General features: G+C 37.9%; 1 protein-coding gene across 8 annotated transcripts in view; it reads left to right on the top strand.

The window, feature by feature from the left end:
• CHID1 (chitinase domain containing 1) overlaps positions 1–18,153 on the top strand; it is a 111,296-nt gene that overhangs the window by 6,704 nt on the left and 86,439 nt on the right. For 6 of the 8 annotated variants that reach the window (XM_051804230.1, XM_051804228.1, XM_051804229.1 and 3 more), the window contains 7 exons: positions 35–177; positions 1,374–1,523; positions 2,878–3,010; positions 3,920–3,964; positions 5,262–5,368; positions 6,717–6,778; positions 15,826–15,918. In XM_051804230.1, the coding sequence (XP_051660190.1) occupies positions 52–177; positions 1,374–1,523; positions 2,878–3,010; positions 3,920–3,964; positions 5,262–5,368; positions 6,717–6,778; positions 15,826–15,918 (716 nt within the window). In that variant the 5' untranslated portion in view covers positions 35–51. Of the gene's footprint in view, positions 1–10; positions 178–1,373; positions 1,524–2,877; positions 3,011–3,919; positions 3,965–5,261; positions 5,369–6,716; positions 6,779–15,825; positions 15,919–18,153 lie in introns of all 8 variants that reach the window. The other 2 variants (XM_051804233.1, XM_051804226.1) reach the window with 1 other exon arrangement.

The following is an 18,153-nucleotide window of genomic DNA, read 5'->3' as shown; positions in this document are numbered from 1 at the left end:
CTGTTCACAGAGATTTGAACCCTTATGTTTTCAGGGAAAGAGAAACTTGACATGAGGAAAAACACCATGAGGCTTCTCTGTACTTCACTTTCTCTTACCATGATTTGCTGGCTATCTGAAGGTACCTTGTCAAAAACAGATGCAAAGAAAGGTGCTACAAAAAAACTGGAAGAAAAGGTAAGAGAAATAACAGAAATGCTTGTCTTATCTAACATGCACAGTGAACTAATTGAACTTTGGTAGATGGACTCTACTTCTGTGAGAACAGTGTTAATGCATTTCCATTGAAGCTTGTGCTCACAAATAAGCCTCTTTGAAACTGTCCTCTTCTTCAACTTTTTTTAATGTCACAAATGGTTCACTCCTTAAACCAATATGATGTAGACTTCTGGAGCTCTATCCTCCATGCAAGCTGCAGAAGCAGGAAGTTTTTGTCCCCTCAGGAAACATACTTCCATCCCTTTGGAAGGTGGGGTGGGGAACAGTAATTTGGGCCAAGAGCACTAGATCCTTTACTGGTGGAATGGAGCCTTGCCAGTGGGAAGGCTGTATCCTGTTAGAAGAGTTTGGAGAGCCTTCTAAGCAGCAACTCCTTTGCAGGCAGAAATTATTCAGAGTCCCCCAGTAATCAGTGCAAGCAGAGCCAACATGCTGAAGTCTCTCTTCAGGTGCTGAGCATGTTATTGTTTCCTATCATTATGGATACACATCTCTCATTGTTTGTGTTACTTGCTTCCTCAACACCTACCATGAGGAAAATCTAGTCTGCAGTAGTGAGGATAATACAAAGAGTTAAGACAGGTCATATCTTTAAATTCCTTATGCTGAATCAATGGGCGGTTATTGTGTACTCACCATGCACACCTTATTAGGTGTTCACACTCTTTTTATCTGCTAAAACTATTTGTGCTGGTTTAGTTGAAGCATCTTCCCTAAGGAAAGGTGTTTAAAAGCTTGACCTTCAGTAACTACAATGCAGCATTCTCAGACTAAAACATAACAAGTTGAAAAGTTGTCTTCAAATTCTTGCTTAAGAAGTCCTAACCTTTTTTTATTATTTTAGGGGTAACATGGCAGAAAGCATCGGCCAAAGAGTAGAACGCCATCAGCTGTCATGAATGATGTTCTTTAATCTTATCATGTCTTGATTTTTTTTTGTGTTTGTATGCTTTTTGCCTTCCAAACAAACAAAGTTTACTGAGGATGACAAGTCATTTCTGAGGACTTGAACGTTTCAGTTTTAAATCAAACTGCTCTGCATCCTTTTAAATGGAGTGCTCAGAGTTTAATTAAGTGATTTGTTATTTTGTTTTGTTTAAAGTATGTTGCCATTGAAAGTGGTTATTTCATGTAACTGATAATTGTCTTCACAGATGCTGCATTCTGATAAAAATGTACAGGACCGGGGACTGGTAGTTGTGGATCCAAAAGCAAAGGATATAATACGGGAACATAGAAGTTATTGCTCCAAGAAGATGAAGGAAAGACATTTCTCAGGAGATGTTCTGGGATATATTACTCCTGTAAGTTGATACAACAAATAAAATTCATACTTTGAATGGGTATGCAGCAGATTGTGTTATCCTGCAAGCTTGCATCCCTGCTTTAGAAGCATTTTATAATAACGAGAACTGCTGGTCAAACACAGTCAAATAGCCAGAGGATTATTTGAGAGCTGGCTTGGGGTTCCAGTGGTCTCAAACCCTCGTTCTCTCATCTGTCTCTTGGAGGATGTCTAGGTCATGTTGTTTTTCTTCTCGCTGTTGTTGAGGAATACACTCAGTGCTGGTAGCTGGGTGTGCAGCTGCAGTGTGAGCTGCAGGTGTGCCCTGGGTGGGAGGAAATGGTGGCAGCTCGTGCTGACCCTTTGCATCACGAAGAGCACGGGGACTTGTGGCACCCAGGTGACCAGGCACTCAAATGCAACAGGAGTTGATGACTCAGCAGGAAGACCCCAAACTGTCATGGGCATAGACTGTGGGGGTACAAAATCCTGGGGATTCCTTTTTTGGGGGTCCTGTCATAATTAAATTGCTTTAAGGATCCAGACATCTGAGTCTCTGCTGTGGGAAGCTCAGGGCTGAGCTGGTAGGAAAACTGGTCTGACTGTGAGTGTGGGGTGTGCAGGGAGACAAGATGGGCACCTGTCAGTCACTGGAACTGCCTGATGTGAAGGGGCCTCAGTCCCAGGAGTGAAAGTCTGGGGTGGTGGGAGTGTGACTCCTAGAGTGACTCCTGAGTGGTCAGACAGCAAAGTTTCCTTAAGACTGGTTGTAACAGTGATGATAGTATTCTCTTGTTGCTGATGAACCAGGTGAAGTTGTAGTGAAGTCAGAACAAGAGGACTACTAAACGTCCTCACTCTGCAGCTGTCATCTTGAATCTTCTAAATCAACAGCTAACAGTTATATGCTGCTATGGAACTGATCTCCTTTGCTGTCCTGTCTTACTATTATTCAAAACATTCTTTCTTGAATAATAAATGTTTCATCCTTTTGCTTAGAAGGATGGTTTTCACCTGTTTCAGTCTTACACGACTCAAAAGAGAAATAGATGCCCTATAAATTTTCAACTTTCTCAAGTTCTCTTGAACATAAGTACAGAGTCTGTACATTCAAAACTGTGTTGGAGCCTACATTCAAGTTTCTGTAGTTAAGAATTAGCACAATTTGCACAATTTGTCTTTCATGTAGCTACCAGAGTTTCCAGAGTACTTCCTTATTTAAGGAAAAATAATATCCCAGAAGGTTTCTTCAAATGAACAAATAGGGATCTAGCAGATGATTACATTTGTGTGAAAGAGTTTATATTGGTCAAAAGTAAAGTGTATATCTTGCTTCTGAGTCTCTTACTTTTTTTTTCTCACTTGTTTTTCAGTGGAACAACCATGGCTATGACATTGCTAAAATATTTGGGAACAAATTTACACTAATCTCACCAGTTTGGTTACAAGTGAAAAGGAAAGGGAAGGAAATGTTCCAGTTCACCGGGCTCCATGATGCTGATAAAGGTATTATTTTCTTTTCCTTTGAATATGAATTGCAGTATTGTTGCAGACTATGTGGGTTTTGCTGGCTCTGCCTCATGGTGAAGTACTTTTATCCATTCCATTTCTTTGAGAGTTTTTTTCAGAGTGAACTTCTTTCTGTCCCCATCTGCTAACACAATCTCCTTCCCAAGTGGAAAGATTGGCTTTTCCACTGGGCTACAAAGCCCCTCTTAAAAAATGGAAGGGACAAAGAGTCTGTATAGATAGAAATAGTCTTTGCTGTTTGCGCTGTGCAGTTTTTTACCTGTTGTGGGTTTTGGTTGTTTTTTTTTTTTAGTTTGCAAAAAACCTTTAGGTGACTTTGTTTTGGAAATGGAAGCTAAATTTAATTTGAAGAGAAGTTTTTCCTTCATTGTCAAGAAACTGGCAACAAGTTCAAATTTCAGCTAGAATGTACTAGATTATGGTTTTGAACTTGATTGAATGTGGAATTTCATTTGAAACAGCTATGATTCTTACCATGTTAGTGCCTACTAACAAAGTCATCCTAGTCAATGACTGCCAAGAGGAGTGGATGGGACACTTTAAAGTACCATCAGAAAAAAACCCAAAACATTACTCCCAAGTGATGCTTGGTGACTCCAAAAGTGTTGTTCTGAGAAGGCAGTAAGGTAGTTTCCATAGTGAGGCAGAACTAAGCAGCAGGGAGGGGCTGGGTAGGGACTATTGTAAGACTGTGGTAAAGCTGTGGTGCAGGTTAATAGCTTTAAATTCTGTTTTTGTCTGTGTTGATTGTGAACTATTAGTCAGTGTCAGAAATATCCGTATAATGAATCTATGCTACTTTATTTCAAGAATACTTGAAAATATATCATCATTGTCAACATCATTTGTATTTTAAGAGTTGTCTTAATTAATGCTGCTTGACAGGCTGGATGAAAGATGTCAGGAAAACCTCCAAAAACATCAAAATAGGTGAGCCTCTGTTTTGTGTTTATTTGCTTGCTTTCTTACCTTCTTTAACTGCTAGCAGAGCAAAGGAAGGCTTTGTTCTGGGTGTGTATGGGAGAAAGGGAGGTTACCTTAGCACAGTCTGAGAAGAAAAATAAAAGCAGCTAACTACAGATAGTTAGGTAGCTGAAGTGTTGACCTTCTTGGTGCCTTAATGTTTTGCCTTAACCTTTTGTCTCTGGATAAGTTTTGGTTCACAGGGTCCTCACTGGAGGGATAACATTGTATGCCTCCCCTGGGGAAAGCAGTCCTCAAACTTGTTGCTCAGGGTTCTGTGTAGTTAAAAAGAAAAAAAAATCAAAATCTGAATCAATCAGACTTTCCTGCATGATAGTTGAAAAGTCCTGCTTCTTCTGTTCTCCCCTTGAAGCTGGGAATTCATGGGATGTGCTACAGTGTGTGTCTTTAGGGAAAATAGCAAACATCGCTACAGAGATTCTACTGTGCCAGACTTCTTACATTTGTCTACAGCAAGAATTCTGTGGAAATGTGAAACACTTGTTGATTCAGAAGGGAGTATGAAGTTTGAAATGCATTAGAAAAATTGAATGCTCAGTCAGATATTTTAAAGTACTTCAGCTGCCAGAGTACAAAGCCTTTGAAATCTCTCTATACCCTTCTAAAATACTGGTTTATGTCCTTGGTAGGTAGAAAGGGCTTAGACATAGCTCCATAAGAGTTGTTGGCTTTTCCAGTGGGCATAATTTTTGACTCTTCCAACAACAATTTTCCTGACTGTCTAAGTTTTTAATGTTTTGTGTTTTTAGAAAAAGAAATTATATAAGCTCAAGTGCCTGCTTTTCCCAGAATTAAAAATTTGCCATAGGGCCTTGAGATGAGTAGAAGAGTGAAGTTATACAGGGTTGAGTACAAAAGAGTAAATTAGAGGTGAACTTTTTTATCTCATTATTGTGGTAGAAGATATACACAACTTACAGATTGTTGTCTAATATTGGTGCTTTACTTGGGGCCCTAAGTGGTAGTTCAATTAAGGTAGTTCAATCAAGTGAAGGTATCTTTTCTTAAAACTTGCATAAGTGTCACCTTTAACTAAACTTAAAATGAAGAAGAATGTTCTACAATGTCAATTTATCTGTGCTGCTGAAGCTGGTCAGAGTGAAAGAGCAATGATCTTAGTCATGGGATGTGATGTTTACTGGTATCTCTGCTTCTATCTGCTGTATTCTGGTTCTGCATAATTTTTCCAGTGTATTTAATAAATTCTTAATTTTCACTACTGATTGATGGCTTTGCTTGATAGTGCCTCGAATTTTGTTTGATGGCTGGACTTATCAGGACTTTGAGAGTGTTTTTGGCAGTGAAGATGAGATAGAGGAGCTTTCCAAGAACATGGTTCTGCTAGCCAAGGTGAAAAGACTTTTTATGATACTTATAAAATAGTGTGTGATGATATTTGATTCCTTTTGTAATGGATGTTTTCTCATTTCTAGTGATTTTATATTCTACAAAACAAAATTCTGCTCAAAACAATTATAAGGTGGGATTCTTACTAGTGTGTTCTAGTATGTGTCCAGTTCCTGTAAATATGAAGTGTAGCTTGTTTAAGTGCAGTTAAGTACAAGTCTAACATGAGACTACGTAACCCTGATCAAGAAAACCCCTTGTTCAGTTATTATTGACAGCTGCAATGGTGACCTTTGCCTGCTATAAATTGCCTTCTTTTACATTTCTATTAAAAATGTAATTATTAAGCAGGGGCTAAACTGCTTAGTGGCATTTTCTGATAGCAGAAAAAGGATCATGGGTGCAATGAATGCTGTTTTTCTGTACAGGAGCGCACTCAAGCCCAGTGGCTAAGGAGCCACTTTTAATACCAAGAATAACTCCCTGGATTTCTGTTATTGAACAGTTTTGCTCAGGTCTGATAAACCAGTTTCCTCAAAATATCAAGAGGCTGTGGAGAGGAGGGTGAATTCTTTAAGGGAATGGTTACTGTTTGCTAAGGTTTTCTTACGTAATGGCTTTAGAGCTATGCATGTGTAGGACTAGACAAGTTGCACCCAAAAGACATTCAGCTTTGGTGCTTGATTCATGACAGCCTTCCTAGTTAGTGTCAGAATAAGATTTCTCACTTGCTACATGATGTAAAGAAATCTTACTGTGCTCTGAGGAAGATGAATGTAGAGCTAAACTGAGTAGTTTCTTAAAATTTGTAACCAGTACCTCAGTTTTAGGTTCTCAATAACAGTTGACTTCTTAAGGAGGTCAAGTCAAGAACAACAGTATCCTTGATCATGCTTAGCATAAATTATCACCAGTGAGATTAATTGTGGGAAATATTTGGAATCATGTCTATGCCAAATTAGAATTTACATCTTTAGGCTTAAGAGCTAATGAGGTTTTTTCACCAATATACAAGTAAATGTGCGTCAAATGATTTGCTTAACAACCAATTGTTTAATTAATGCCTGAATTTACTCAGTCCAATTTTGGTTTATTCTGTAAGAGTAGAACTCACAGATAACTAATAGAGATTTTCAACTTTTGCATGTTTGTTAAATAATTTGTACTTCTCTTGGACTTCTTCATGAAGCTAAAGGTGAAGCTGGTATAAGAATACAAAGCATGTTCAATCTGTTAATAATATAAGAAAAACTACAGAACTGTGCTTTGATAGTGTATTATCATCTCTGATAGAAACATAATGAAAAGCTTGGTTATTAACTGTATATTGTTGTCAAATCTCTTTATTTAGAATGAAAATTTTGATGGTTTTGTAGTTGAAGTTTGGAGTCAGCTGGGAAATCAAAAGCAAACGTGAGTATGAGTCTCTAGGATGCAATTCCTAAAAATCTTTCAAAGCATCTTTTTAATTTGTCCATGTTGAATTGAATTTGTCTTTATAAATAAATACACTTCATTCTAGAACAACTAAAGATTCTTCTGCTTATCTTAGAAAGAAATAGAAGAGTTCACTCTATATGAACTTAAGGATTACATAATAAACTTCATAATGGATTTAGCAGCCCACATTAGCCTTTCATGTTTGAGGTTTGCATGATGTTACTGTTGTACCGGGGTGAAGAGGGTGCCTCAGTTGCACAGGCACATGTTGCCACTGGCCTTATGGTACCATTGACTGGTTTGGGTTACTGGGTGAAGCTTGGAAGTGTGTGGTGCTTTGATAGGAAACCTTCCAAACCTTTATAGAGATCTGTTAGACGTCTTGAAGCTAAAAACAAAATCCCCGACCTGAAGTAAATCTAGGGAGAAACTGCTTCCAGTTCCTCCAAGCACAGTGTATTTTAAACTTTGGAGTAGTTGATCTACCTTTTGGTAGCTCTGCTATGAAGTTTCAGTGAGTCTGCATTTATTGTATCTGCTAAAACTAGAGGGCTTATGTATATTAAGCTGTTTCCTGACATATTCTAATCTGTTTTGCTTGAGCAAAAGCCCCTTGACTGTTTTAACAACTTGAACAGAGTCAAGGTAAGGCAAGCTACATACTTCTGCTTTGTGAAGAAAAGGCAGAATATGAAATGAATGATTCGGTGCAGCAATCTGAAGATTTTGTGTTAGTTTCTGAGGAAATTCAGGCATCCATTTCCCTAGAGCACAGTATTTTTACCAGATCTCTCTTGCCTAAACGTCTGGGGGAATGTAGCTTAAAGATAGCTACACAGAATGCAGATTTCATTGTGGAAGATTTCACCTTTCAAATATGGTTACTTTGTTATCCTGTTTAGGGCAAATGTTGCTGACTGAGGTCATGTAAATTACTTCTCTGACTGAGTGTTGTTAACAGTCCTACCTTACACTTGGGAACAAAAAAATTGGAACTGCAGAATCTTTGTAGCTTTGTCGGGACTCTGCCAGTTGCACTAGAATGAGTAATCCTTAAGCTAGATGCTCTTGCTCATAATTAGGTTATTTGCCAGGTTGTTCCTAAGAGTTGATCCCTATAATGAGCTCTGAACCTATTGCAGTGTCTTAATAAGACAGACAAGAAGGTGATTTAAGCAATTAGTAACTGCCAGCCAGAAGCTGGGAGCAGTGGGCATTTTATCTACTGTGCTTACCTGTATTTCAGTAAAATTGATGCTTTTCCTGTTAGTTAACTTAACACAGATGTAAGACAGACTATGTAACTGTGATTTTAAGACTCACTGAAGATCACTTTAAGCACAGTGGTATGAAAGTGCTGTATTGCAAATGACATACAGAAGCAAAACATACTTTTTTATTAGCTCCAGGATGAGTTCATTTGTGGCATGGTAAAAATGTTGCTCTCTGCCAAGAGTAATGCTTATCTATAACAGTGTTGTTTGTCCCACCTTGTGTGATAAAAACAGTACTAGAGGAGGTGCTACTGTTGAGTTGCTTTAGCCTTCAGTACCTGAGTGTTATTCAGGTAAAGCACCACTTACATATTCACTGTCTTATCTGTTATTGATAGGAAGGATTGGGAAATATTTTCCATAACTTCAGAGGAGGAGAGGGTTATTCTCATACAGTAGAATGGTAACTGCATTCTTTACTCTGAGGCAGTAATGTGGCCACCTGTGAACAACACTTTAGAATTATCCTAACATAAAATGGGTAAGATTGTTCGGCACAAAAACATAAATAGAAACAGAAGCTAGGAATTGCAAATTTTCCTCCATTTCAAGACCAGTTTTGATTTAAATGATTCATTGTAAACTCCTCTGTGGGTTTTTCCTCCCTTTATTTCCACTTTCCTAGAAATGGTTAGAGTGTTTAAGTTGCACAATGCCTTAGGTTGGGCTTGCCTCCTCAGAGAGGCATTCTGAATAAGGCTAATGTAGACAGAAAGCTGAAGGTAGGCTCGTGTGTGCAGTAGCAGCTGTTTTGTAAAAGTAGGAGAATCACATCATTACATGGAAATTTTGTCTCATGATGCTTCTAAGTTATGGGACCAGTGTCTTCATTTTGAGGTTGTCTATTTGCCTGTCACTTGCTTTAAAACTGGATGGCCCAGGCGTTTTCCCTGTCTGTTGTTTGGAGTGAACAGCTGCTTTGAGCAGATCTTAAGGGACAGAATTAAGTGAACTTAGCACCTTGGTAAGCCTGTATTTTTATTGCACATTGAGTGCTGTTACTTTGGGATCTGTTAATTTTCTTTTGAGTAGCAGAGCAGAATTATTTCTGATAAACGGGTAAGCATGGATGGTCTTTTGCTTCGATTGTCACTGTCGAAAAAGTTGCAGCAGCCCAATGCCCCCTTTAGCCCACAGAGTGGCAGTATTGTAACATGAGTCATGCCTGAGCTTCCTTCAGGTTGTGTCTCGAGAGTGACAAACATCAACAGTAAAGCACGTTCTTAAGCTTGGAAGGCTGGGAGTTAGTTGACAGGTAGGTGTCAGCACAGAGATAAAGCCTAATCCTTTGGAAATGTGAAGTGTTCATAGAAAAGTATTTGTGTATGCTCCAAATAAAGCATCTGTCTTAACTGTTAGGTACAGGGTAGGCTTTCATGATTTAGATCCTTCAAGGTCAAACACCTGAAAGTAGCTTAACCTACTTCTGGGTAAAGGCAAACAGATAGTTTGCCTTCAAATTACTTTCAGAGCAGTCTGACAATATAAGAAGACCTTCCTGGCTAATACAGTTTATTCATATTATTTAAAGTGAACATGTTTTAGCTTAAAAATAAAAGAAAAAATCAGATTTTTTTTCCCCTGAAATACAAGGAATAGTCTCACATAAGCAAGTGGCAATAAGTTATTGAAACTCAACGCAGGTGCATAAAATAGATGGGGATATGCTGCAGCTTCCAGCTTGCCTTACAAAATGTTAGAGCCATAGTGTGGATCTAAGGGAAAATATTTCACAGGGAATCATTATGGTGTTCATTTTTCAAAACCTAAAGTAAGTGGATATCTAGCTATAAAATTAATAAAATGGCACTCAATATATTTCATATATCTTTTTGAAGGGAAAGCTATGGAAATTATTCCTGTCATGTTTTTAACAGTGTTATGGAGAAGGTCTACAATCCTGCCCAATGCACTGCCTTTGTGGTGCAGGAACATTTAATATAGTACAAGTTTCTTTATCCCTGTCTGTATCTTTAAAATTACTAGAGAGGTGGGTTTGCTCATGGAACTTTTGTGCCTGATAAGGTGTTTCAGCTCCTGAATGAGTATCCACTCATGTCACAATGTGCAGTGAGACTTTTTAGCACAGTGCATCTCAAAGTAGGTGAGTCTGCAAAAGAAACTGAAAACCTGAAAATTAGTGTAATAACTCACTAATAAATTGGGTTATGATTTAAATACTACTTCATATATCAGAAAGGTGGATTAATTGAAGCTGAAGCTCTCTGCTCAATAGATCTCAGCTGAGCAAGTGTCTCCATGAGATACCTTTTTCAGTAGCTGAACCTGAATATTGGATGGACATCTTCATAACACATGCTCTCCCTGTTGTCTTGATGTTTGGGCTTGAAACACTGAATTCCCTAAAGACTTTGTGACAATTAAATTCTGTCAGTATCTTCATGTAACAAGGTAACAGTGTTAGCTCTTCTATAACACATAAATCCTAAGACCAGTCTCCTTAAGAACCTGTGATCGCTGAGAATTTTTAAAATGAGGTAAATTTAGACACTCCTCTGTCAGCCCTTTGCATGTTTCTAGAAAACCTTTATTTTTTTGGTTACTCACTTCAGCTTTATAAATGGGTGAAAATTATTCCTTCAAGGCCTGAGGAATTGTCTAAAAAGGGCCTTCAGTTTCCTATTTATTCTAGCTGGCATTAGAGGTAAGGTGAAATGTTGCTAAGAAGTTATGTTGCTGGCATCCACTAAGACATGAAATTCTGTGGTTTCAGTCTCACTATGAATCTTTTTTATGTCTTCTTAATCAGAACTAACTTAATCTGGTTTGGTTTATTTTCAAGAACAAAAAATTTTCCAATCGTTCTGATTTGGTCTTAGGAATTGTTCTGTAGTGTGTGACAGACTAATGTCTTAAATTATAGCAATCTTTTGTGCTGCTTTCTTTTGCATATTCATTTAAATGTTGATTTTGCCAACAGTATCAATTTTTATAAGAGAATTATATGCCTAAATATAGCTGCCTGGTTTCATGTGAGATATCCTAAGCAACCTGCTCTCTGGCTGTTCATACAGGGTCCTCGATGCCTGGAGTCTTACACAACAACCCTGTATGCATGCTTTTTGTACTTTCAGATGTATAAAATGGCATTGGGTTCTTCTATTTAGGTTCTTAGATTTAGAAATACCCACTATCTATCTGAAGAACCTAAATTGTCTTGATATATGTGTGTTAACCTGTTTTGGGGTCTCTATACTGACTGGTTTGGGTTCCTGTAGGCATCTAATACAGATACTTTGAAGTACCCTCTATAACACTGGTGCCTGCTTCTTCTCTGTGATTTCTGGGTCTAGAACTATTAATATACAAATCACAGGGACATCAAGTTTAATGTGAGATGAAGGATTGCATCTAACTGATGCTGCTTCCTGTCATGCCAACAATCATTGCACAGTGAAAAAGTATTCAGCTACCTGCCTCTTACTCTGACGTATAGGAGATTGATTTCCTAATAAAAATCTAAATGAGCCAAGATATCCTATGCAGATACCTCAATTCCAATGTGTTTTGCTGCTTCTTATAGTTTAAACCTGCTTTTTAGTTAAATAACTGTCTTTTTTCTAAAACTTTCTTGCCTGATTTTCCAATAAAATATTCCAAGTTATTCATCTTGTGGCATTTAAGTTTAGAAATGTACATGGCAGAAATATTGAGAGACCTGAGTAAGCGAAGGCTCTCCTGCTTATTTAGTTAATAACTGGACCAGGACCATGTCTAACTTGCTAATCTCATTGTGGGTTTGCTGGGTGTTTTTTTTTCTCCAGACCTGGGTTGTGAAAAAGGCATGAATGTACTCATCAGAATCTCACAGCCTACATAAAAATGCACACAATATTCTGATCAGTCCAGCTTCAGTTGACAGATGGCACTGCCATCACATGGAATCAATCTGAAAAACGTGATTTTTTGTCACTACATGCTGCAGGCACTTGGTATCATGCAGAAGATGACCTTCAGACATCTTATTAACGTTGGTAGGAATATAAGGGGAAAAAGCTCTTCTGGCAATTGTATCCTTCATGTTAGTCCCTGAAAAGTTAATCTATTAATCAAAGATTTGCCATAATTCACTCCAGTTTCTTGGTATTAACTAGGCAATGAAATGGCAGGAAAGGGCATTTTCTTTTTCGACTGGACAGCTTTATTTTGTCCAATTTTCTTGACAAGGAATAGATTTTAGGGAGTACTGACTACCAGCTTGTGCAAAAAGGTGACTGAAATTGGAAAGTTGCAGAGTTCTGAAGGGCCATGTAACTGAAGGGAAGGATATAACAGCCTTACATGTCTTCTGCAAAGCTTTTCAAATGCATCTACAGCCCATTCTTGTGCACTGAAGCAAACTGTACTACGAGATGTCCAAAACACGATAGACCAGCAATTCTCAAAATAGTGATTTCTGTAAAAATAAGCTTCCCATGAGCTTTGAGTGATGAAAATTCGGAGATCTGCATACTCTATAGGGGAGAAGGTACTTTGAAATCATGAACACTTGGAAAATTGACCTACCAAATGGTAGTGATAAGAGAAGGCCTAAAATAGTAGGAATGAAGTAGACCTTAATTAGCTCAAGATAGAAACTTAAAGCTGCCAATATTTTAGTACCTGCTTTGAAGTTAAACTTGGCTATGGTGAAGTCTCTGGTAAATATTTAATGAAGCTTTTTTAGGAAGATTGATTCTATTCCTGCTTTCCTGTACCTCATTAGAATGTTTAAAATGTCAGTAGCTTTTCTTTCAAAGTTACCAATGGTAACATTGGAGAACGTTGTGTTTAAACCACTGGAAAGCACTGTTGGGACACAGTAAAGTTTTAATTTATAGCACAGTAAATGAACATTCTTCTATTGCTCTTTGGGGGAGAGGGGAAGCCTGCACATTTTATTTACGTAATTTGTCTTGGCCGACACATGGAAGTGAGCCTAAATTAAGTCTTTAACTATTAATCCTGCCTGATTTGCTAAAAAGGTTTCAGGGGCCAGAGACATGGCTTGACAAGGTAGTGAGTAGATATTAATCTGGGTTTCTTGAGCAAAAATCTAAAGTTGTCCAGCTACCCCTTTTCTTCTTGCTTTCCACAAGTTGAAGGTAATTATTTTTTAGCCAGATCGATACTGCTTGAACTTAGTGGTGGGAGGAGAGGAAGTGGCTGTTTCAGTGTAGTCTATCTTAGAGTCCCGAGTGCACCAACAATCCAAACTACACTCCTGCCTTTTTATCAGGCCACAAATCTCTGTCCTGTGTTTACAGTAACAGGTTATGGTTCTATACTGTATGTTTTTCCACTTTCGAAATATGACTGCTTTTGTGTAGTAACTGTTCTCGTGGGTCTGTCACGGCCTTTGTGGATCAGTTTTTGCCTCTGCTGGCCAACCACCAGTGTCTGACATTGCTGAGGAAGGCTGAAACCTTGAAATTAATATTCCTTTGAATTTCTGTTTTTCTTTGCATCTGGTTCAAAATAATCCCAACTGCTTTTCTTCTTATGCTTCAAAGCATTGCTATCTGGAATGCAAAATTTTAGGAACTGAGGCAGATATGTGAAGATGCAGAACGGGAGTGAGGGTATTAGCCTTGTTTCTGAATGGAAAAGAAAAATATGTTATCTTGTTCTCTACCTGTGCTAGGTTCTTTTGTCCTATTCTGCCCTTCCTCTTATCCCCTCATCTTCTAAATAATTAAAGTCAGCAAATGTTTTGCATGGTGTAGAGTTCTGTAAGTTCCTACAGCTAACAAAGGCAGCCAGGCAGAGAAGAGAGATCCCTGCTGATGAACACTGTAGAATAATCTCAGTGCTAGAGGAACTGATTCTTTGGTCAAATTTATCTTGTATTTAACACCTCTGACATCTAATAAAGGTTGCACTCCTACTGTAGATTGGGCATAATTAGTTAAAAAGGTCACTAAGCCATGAGACTCAAATCAGCGGGAAAGCTTGCTTGGCTAGTTTTACTACTGATTATAGTTTTTGATAACATTGTGTCATGTGGGAGTTGTGATGCATGTGTTGGTGTCCATAGATGTCTGTTTAGTTTAGTGTTGTAATTTTTTAATGTGTTCCTGTGGAAAAGGATTTTTGTATGCTGTAATTGTTTTGTCTGAATAGTGACATTCTTAATGTGGAATGCATGTGATAAAGTAAGAGGAGGGAAAGCTGTTACTTTCCCGGAGAAAGAATGGTAGAAGTGCATTTTCCAAACAGACCAAAAGCTGATTCCTGTAATCTCATGTCTTCCCCTAGAAGAGAAATATAGGTAACAGTGTGACAGTTTATTGTTAAGGGCTGTTCAGCACAGGCAGCTCTCAAATTGTAAGCACAAAATACTGCTGGTATTGGGAAAGGGATAAAACTTGCTTTGTTTGTTCACCAGCATTTTGAGAGTAATGGCTTTTATAGGCCTTAGGAAGTTTTCATCAGGCATCAAACCATTTCAGGGAAAATTAAAATACTGAGTTACCTTTGGATAGTGCCTACAATTGTGCAAGTTAAGCATAATTACTGTGACAGATGATTATATTGGAAGAGCAATGATTTCAGAAGAATATCTCTAGGATGATACTACCTTGAAAGGCGCAACAATACCAAGATGTTTTTCATGAAAGTTCAGATCTTATTTGGTTTAAGTGGAGCAAAAAGCTTGGTTGAATTGCTTTTGTGTATTCTGCCTTTCCTGCTTAAGCGCTTTTAGCTTCCTGGAATGGGTCATGAAGTTGTTCTCTATTCTGTTCAGGTTTAAACATAGTTCTAAACAAATCTAGAGTTCTGTACTGATATCATCTGTCTGACTGTTTGTGAATCCCTCCAGCCAGTGAGTAAATACGAAAGTTTACTTTGTTCTGAAAAATCAAATTACTTAAGAAAGACACTCAAAAGGGCCATATTTGTAGTGCAAATTTAAGGTAATACTGGATTCTTCTTAAGATAACAATAAACTTTTTTTTATTTCTGCAGTCTGTCTCTGAAGGGTTTTTTATTAATATCACCCTTCAAATCAGAAGTGCTAAAAATAGTTTGCATAAGAATTTTTAGGTTTATTTTCCTATTGAAATGTCTAGAATATGGATATGAAAATCAACTTTTGTGGAAATCTTTATTTAACTGATGCATATGAAAGGTGATACTTCCAGATACAACACTGTCAGACATGCATTTTGTAGATATACAGTAATGTATTGAAAAACAAAAAGAAAATTTATACAGGAAAAAAATGTTTCTAAATGCAGGCCTCAGAAATATCCCTTGAAGATTGCATGTTTTGCTGTGAAAGCATCTTTGAAAATTCTCAGGTCTCATGTCTAGTAACAACTTGAATTTCTTCAACAACTGTTTCTTCAGAGCAGTGTTTGGTTCTTCTATTGATCTAATTCTTTTACTGAATATTACCTTAAGAGATTACATGCTCTGATAAGGTATGCTGGTTTGTTTTACGTGCTAACAATGCATAGTTAGATTAAAGTAAAACTAGGAAAAATTTTAACCCCAAGGTGATCACCAGTTCCAAGAAAACTAAGACTGTCTCAAGCAGTTCAATGTTCTTAGTCCTTGAAGGTGGTAGACCTCTGATTAGTCTTCCTAACTGTTGTTTTTTCTGCTATGGTCATTTGCAACAAATTGTGTTTGGCCCTCTTGCCAGTGAATCTTTTCAATTATTTCTACTCTTACTTACTCTTGACAATATACAGCACCAGTTTTCCTGCCTTTCTGTCTAACAATATATTTGTATTTCAGGGAGTTGATTCACTTGCTCATTCACCTTTCTGAAGCTCTGCATGAAGCACAACTTAAACTCATACTGGTCATCCCTCCTGCAGTTGCAGCAGGGTGAGTATTGCTATTTAGATGGTAGGTTCCAAATGATAAACAGTAAGTTCAAAGCTGTGTTTATAGCTATGCAGTTTAAATGAATAAGAAATTATTTGGATTTGATTGGTAGTTCTGTCTCCATGCATGTTGCACTGAATAGTCTTGGTAACTATGTGCATTCATGCATAACATTCACGCAACTTTGGATGTGATAGAGGAGCCAACAAGGAGAGGTTCTGTGCTGGACCTTGTTCTCTCCCACACTCCAGGTGGGGTCTCATGAGAGCAGAGTAGAGGGGCAGAATCACCTCCCTCAACCTGCTGGCCACACTTCTCTTGAGGTAACCCAGGACATGGATGGATTTCTGGGCTGCAAGTGCACAGTTGACCACCAATTGCATAGTTGGCAAAACAAGATTATTTTTTTTCCTTTAAGCTGTTCAGCAACTTTATGCCTGCGCATGAAAACTCAGTAATGTAAGTCAAACTTAAATAGAGAAGCACTGTTAGGTATTTTTTTCAAATGAAACTTTGTAGACAGCTAAAGAAAAAAAAATAACAATTTCTTATTTTTCTCACCTTGGGCTGTATAGCAGTACAGATAGGCTTACAGCCAATACAGATTATGACAGTTTAACAGCACAGTTTCAGGACAGCGTTGTACAGCCTCCTAAATTTCTTGTAGGCTGTCACATCTTTCAGTGTACATTAATTTTCAAGGTGCCAAAAAAGCTGAGAAAATTGAATGCCTGAGCAGTCTGGTAAATGTCGCTTCTGTGGCTGGACTGTTCTCTGTAATGGTCTTGAGTTATTGTTGAGTTTTGTGGGGAGGTCCTATAGCACATGGGGGAAATGAAGCATTTCTCCCTGCAGCTATCTGTGCAGACTCAAATGCATCTTGCTGAAAAGATTCAGGGACACTGTAGTAGGTGACTAAAAAGTTATCTGTGTGCTGAGATCAGTTAGCACCTGCACTACAACTATGATATCACCTCTTCTGTAGGTTAGCAATGTAAACCAATTACTGAATGTAAGTACTTCCTGCCATCTTAGGACTGTAAGGCCAGAATAGTAGCCACGTGTAATTTTGTTCTTCAATAGCTGCATGGAATCTGATTGCAGTTTTATTTTCTGTAAAACTATGTGCTTGGGGATGCTTTTTGTTTCTTTATATTTTCCTCTGTTGCATGGTATAACTGATTTATATCCTTAAAATGAAGTAGCTAGTTTGATGCAAAAGTCACTTTGCTTCTGTGTGCGGCTGACCACCAAATTTTGATAGGCAGAGAGTTCAATATGTTGAAAACTATGGGAAAAGAAGGCAAAATTAATTCCATGTACATTGATAAAGTAGACAATTCTGTAAAATAATACTTGTGCAGAGCCCTTTTCTTTAGGGAGTGAAGGCCTAGTTGCATTTTGAGGAGGTTCCTTCCTATCCCTCAAGCACTTCTGCTTTTACCTTGGTTCTGGATCACTAATCCTCTCATTTCTTGCAGTTTTCTCTGGAAAACTGTGGGCTGGTATGCCTTTGCATGGCATGGATTTTCAGTGGTGCTAACAAATACTTCGGGTTTCTTGTGATTTGGTTAAGTCAAAAATAATGAGAAACTACTATGTCTTCTCTCCTGTCTGTCATTTATTCCAATCTTTCATGCTGCCCTCTGATCTACATTTAATCTCAATTGATAGTTACTTTTTAAAGTAATTTTCTGTTGCATTAATTGTAGTCTGTTACAGATAAAGCAAAGGAGAACACTTTAAAACATTTTTCTAAAGTGCTTTATCAGTCACTGCATTACACAGATGCTTTTTAAAATGCTAATGCTCTGGTAGAATTTAAGTAATTGCTGTAAACAGTGTTCACATTTGAAGAGCATTTGTTCTTATGGTGTTAGGGAGAAAATGGAGAATAGTGAAAACCTCAATATTCCTGTTCATCGTGATGCCTATTGACATTACCAGGTTCAGTCTTTTAGCTGGAGGAACCTAAATCTGTTTTGTTTATATAAGTCCCTCTACGGTCTATTTTTTCTAAATCCCTAAACAAGAGTTGAAGTCACTGTAGGACCTCTGGATTCTTAAACAAGTTTTGCCTGGACCAGAATTTGCATTGTTATGGTAACTGTATCTTTCAGGACTATTTCTCTGTTGAACACCACACTGAGATTTGGATCTTCTGTTGTCATTGCTGCCTCCTGCTGTCCTGCATATCAACACAATAGTGAGGTCACAGTTCTGAAACATTTCTGA

This window comes from Manacus candei, unplaced genomic scaffold, assembly GCF_025592945.1.
Source record: "Manacus candei isolate 608988 ecotype Guabito, Panama unplaced genomic scaffold, ASM2559294v1 h1tg000060l, whole genome shotgun sequence".
Classification (NCBI taxonomy): domain Eukaryota; kingdom Metazoa; phylum Chordata; class Aves; order Passeriformes; family Pipridae; genus Manacus; species Manacus candei.
The sequence above is the reverse complement of the archived record's forward strand: the minus strand, read 5'-3'. Positions and strand labels throughout refer to the sequence as shown.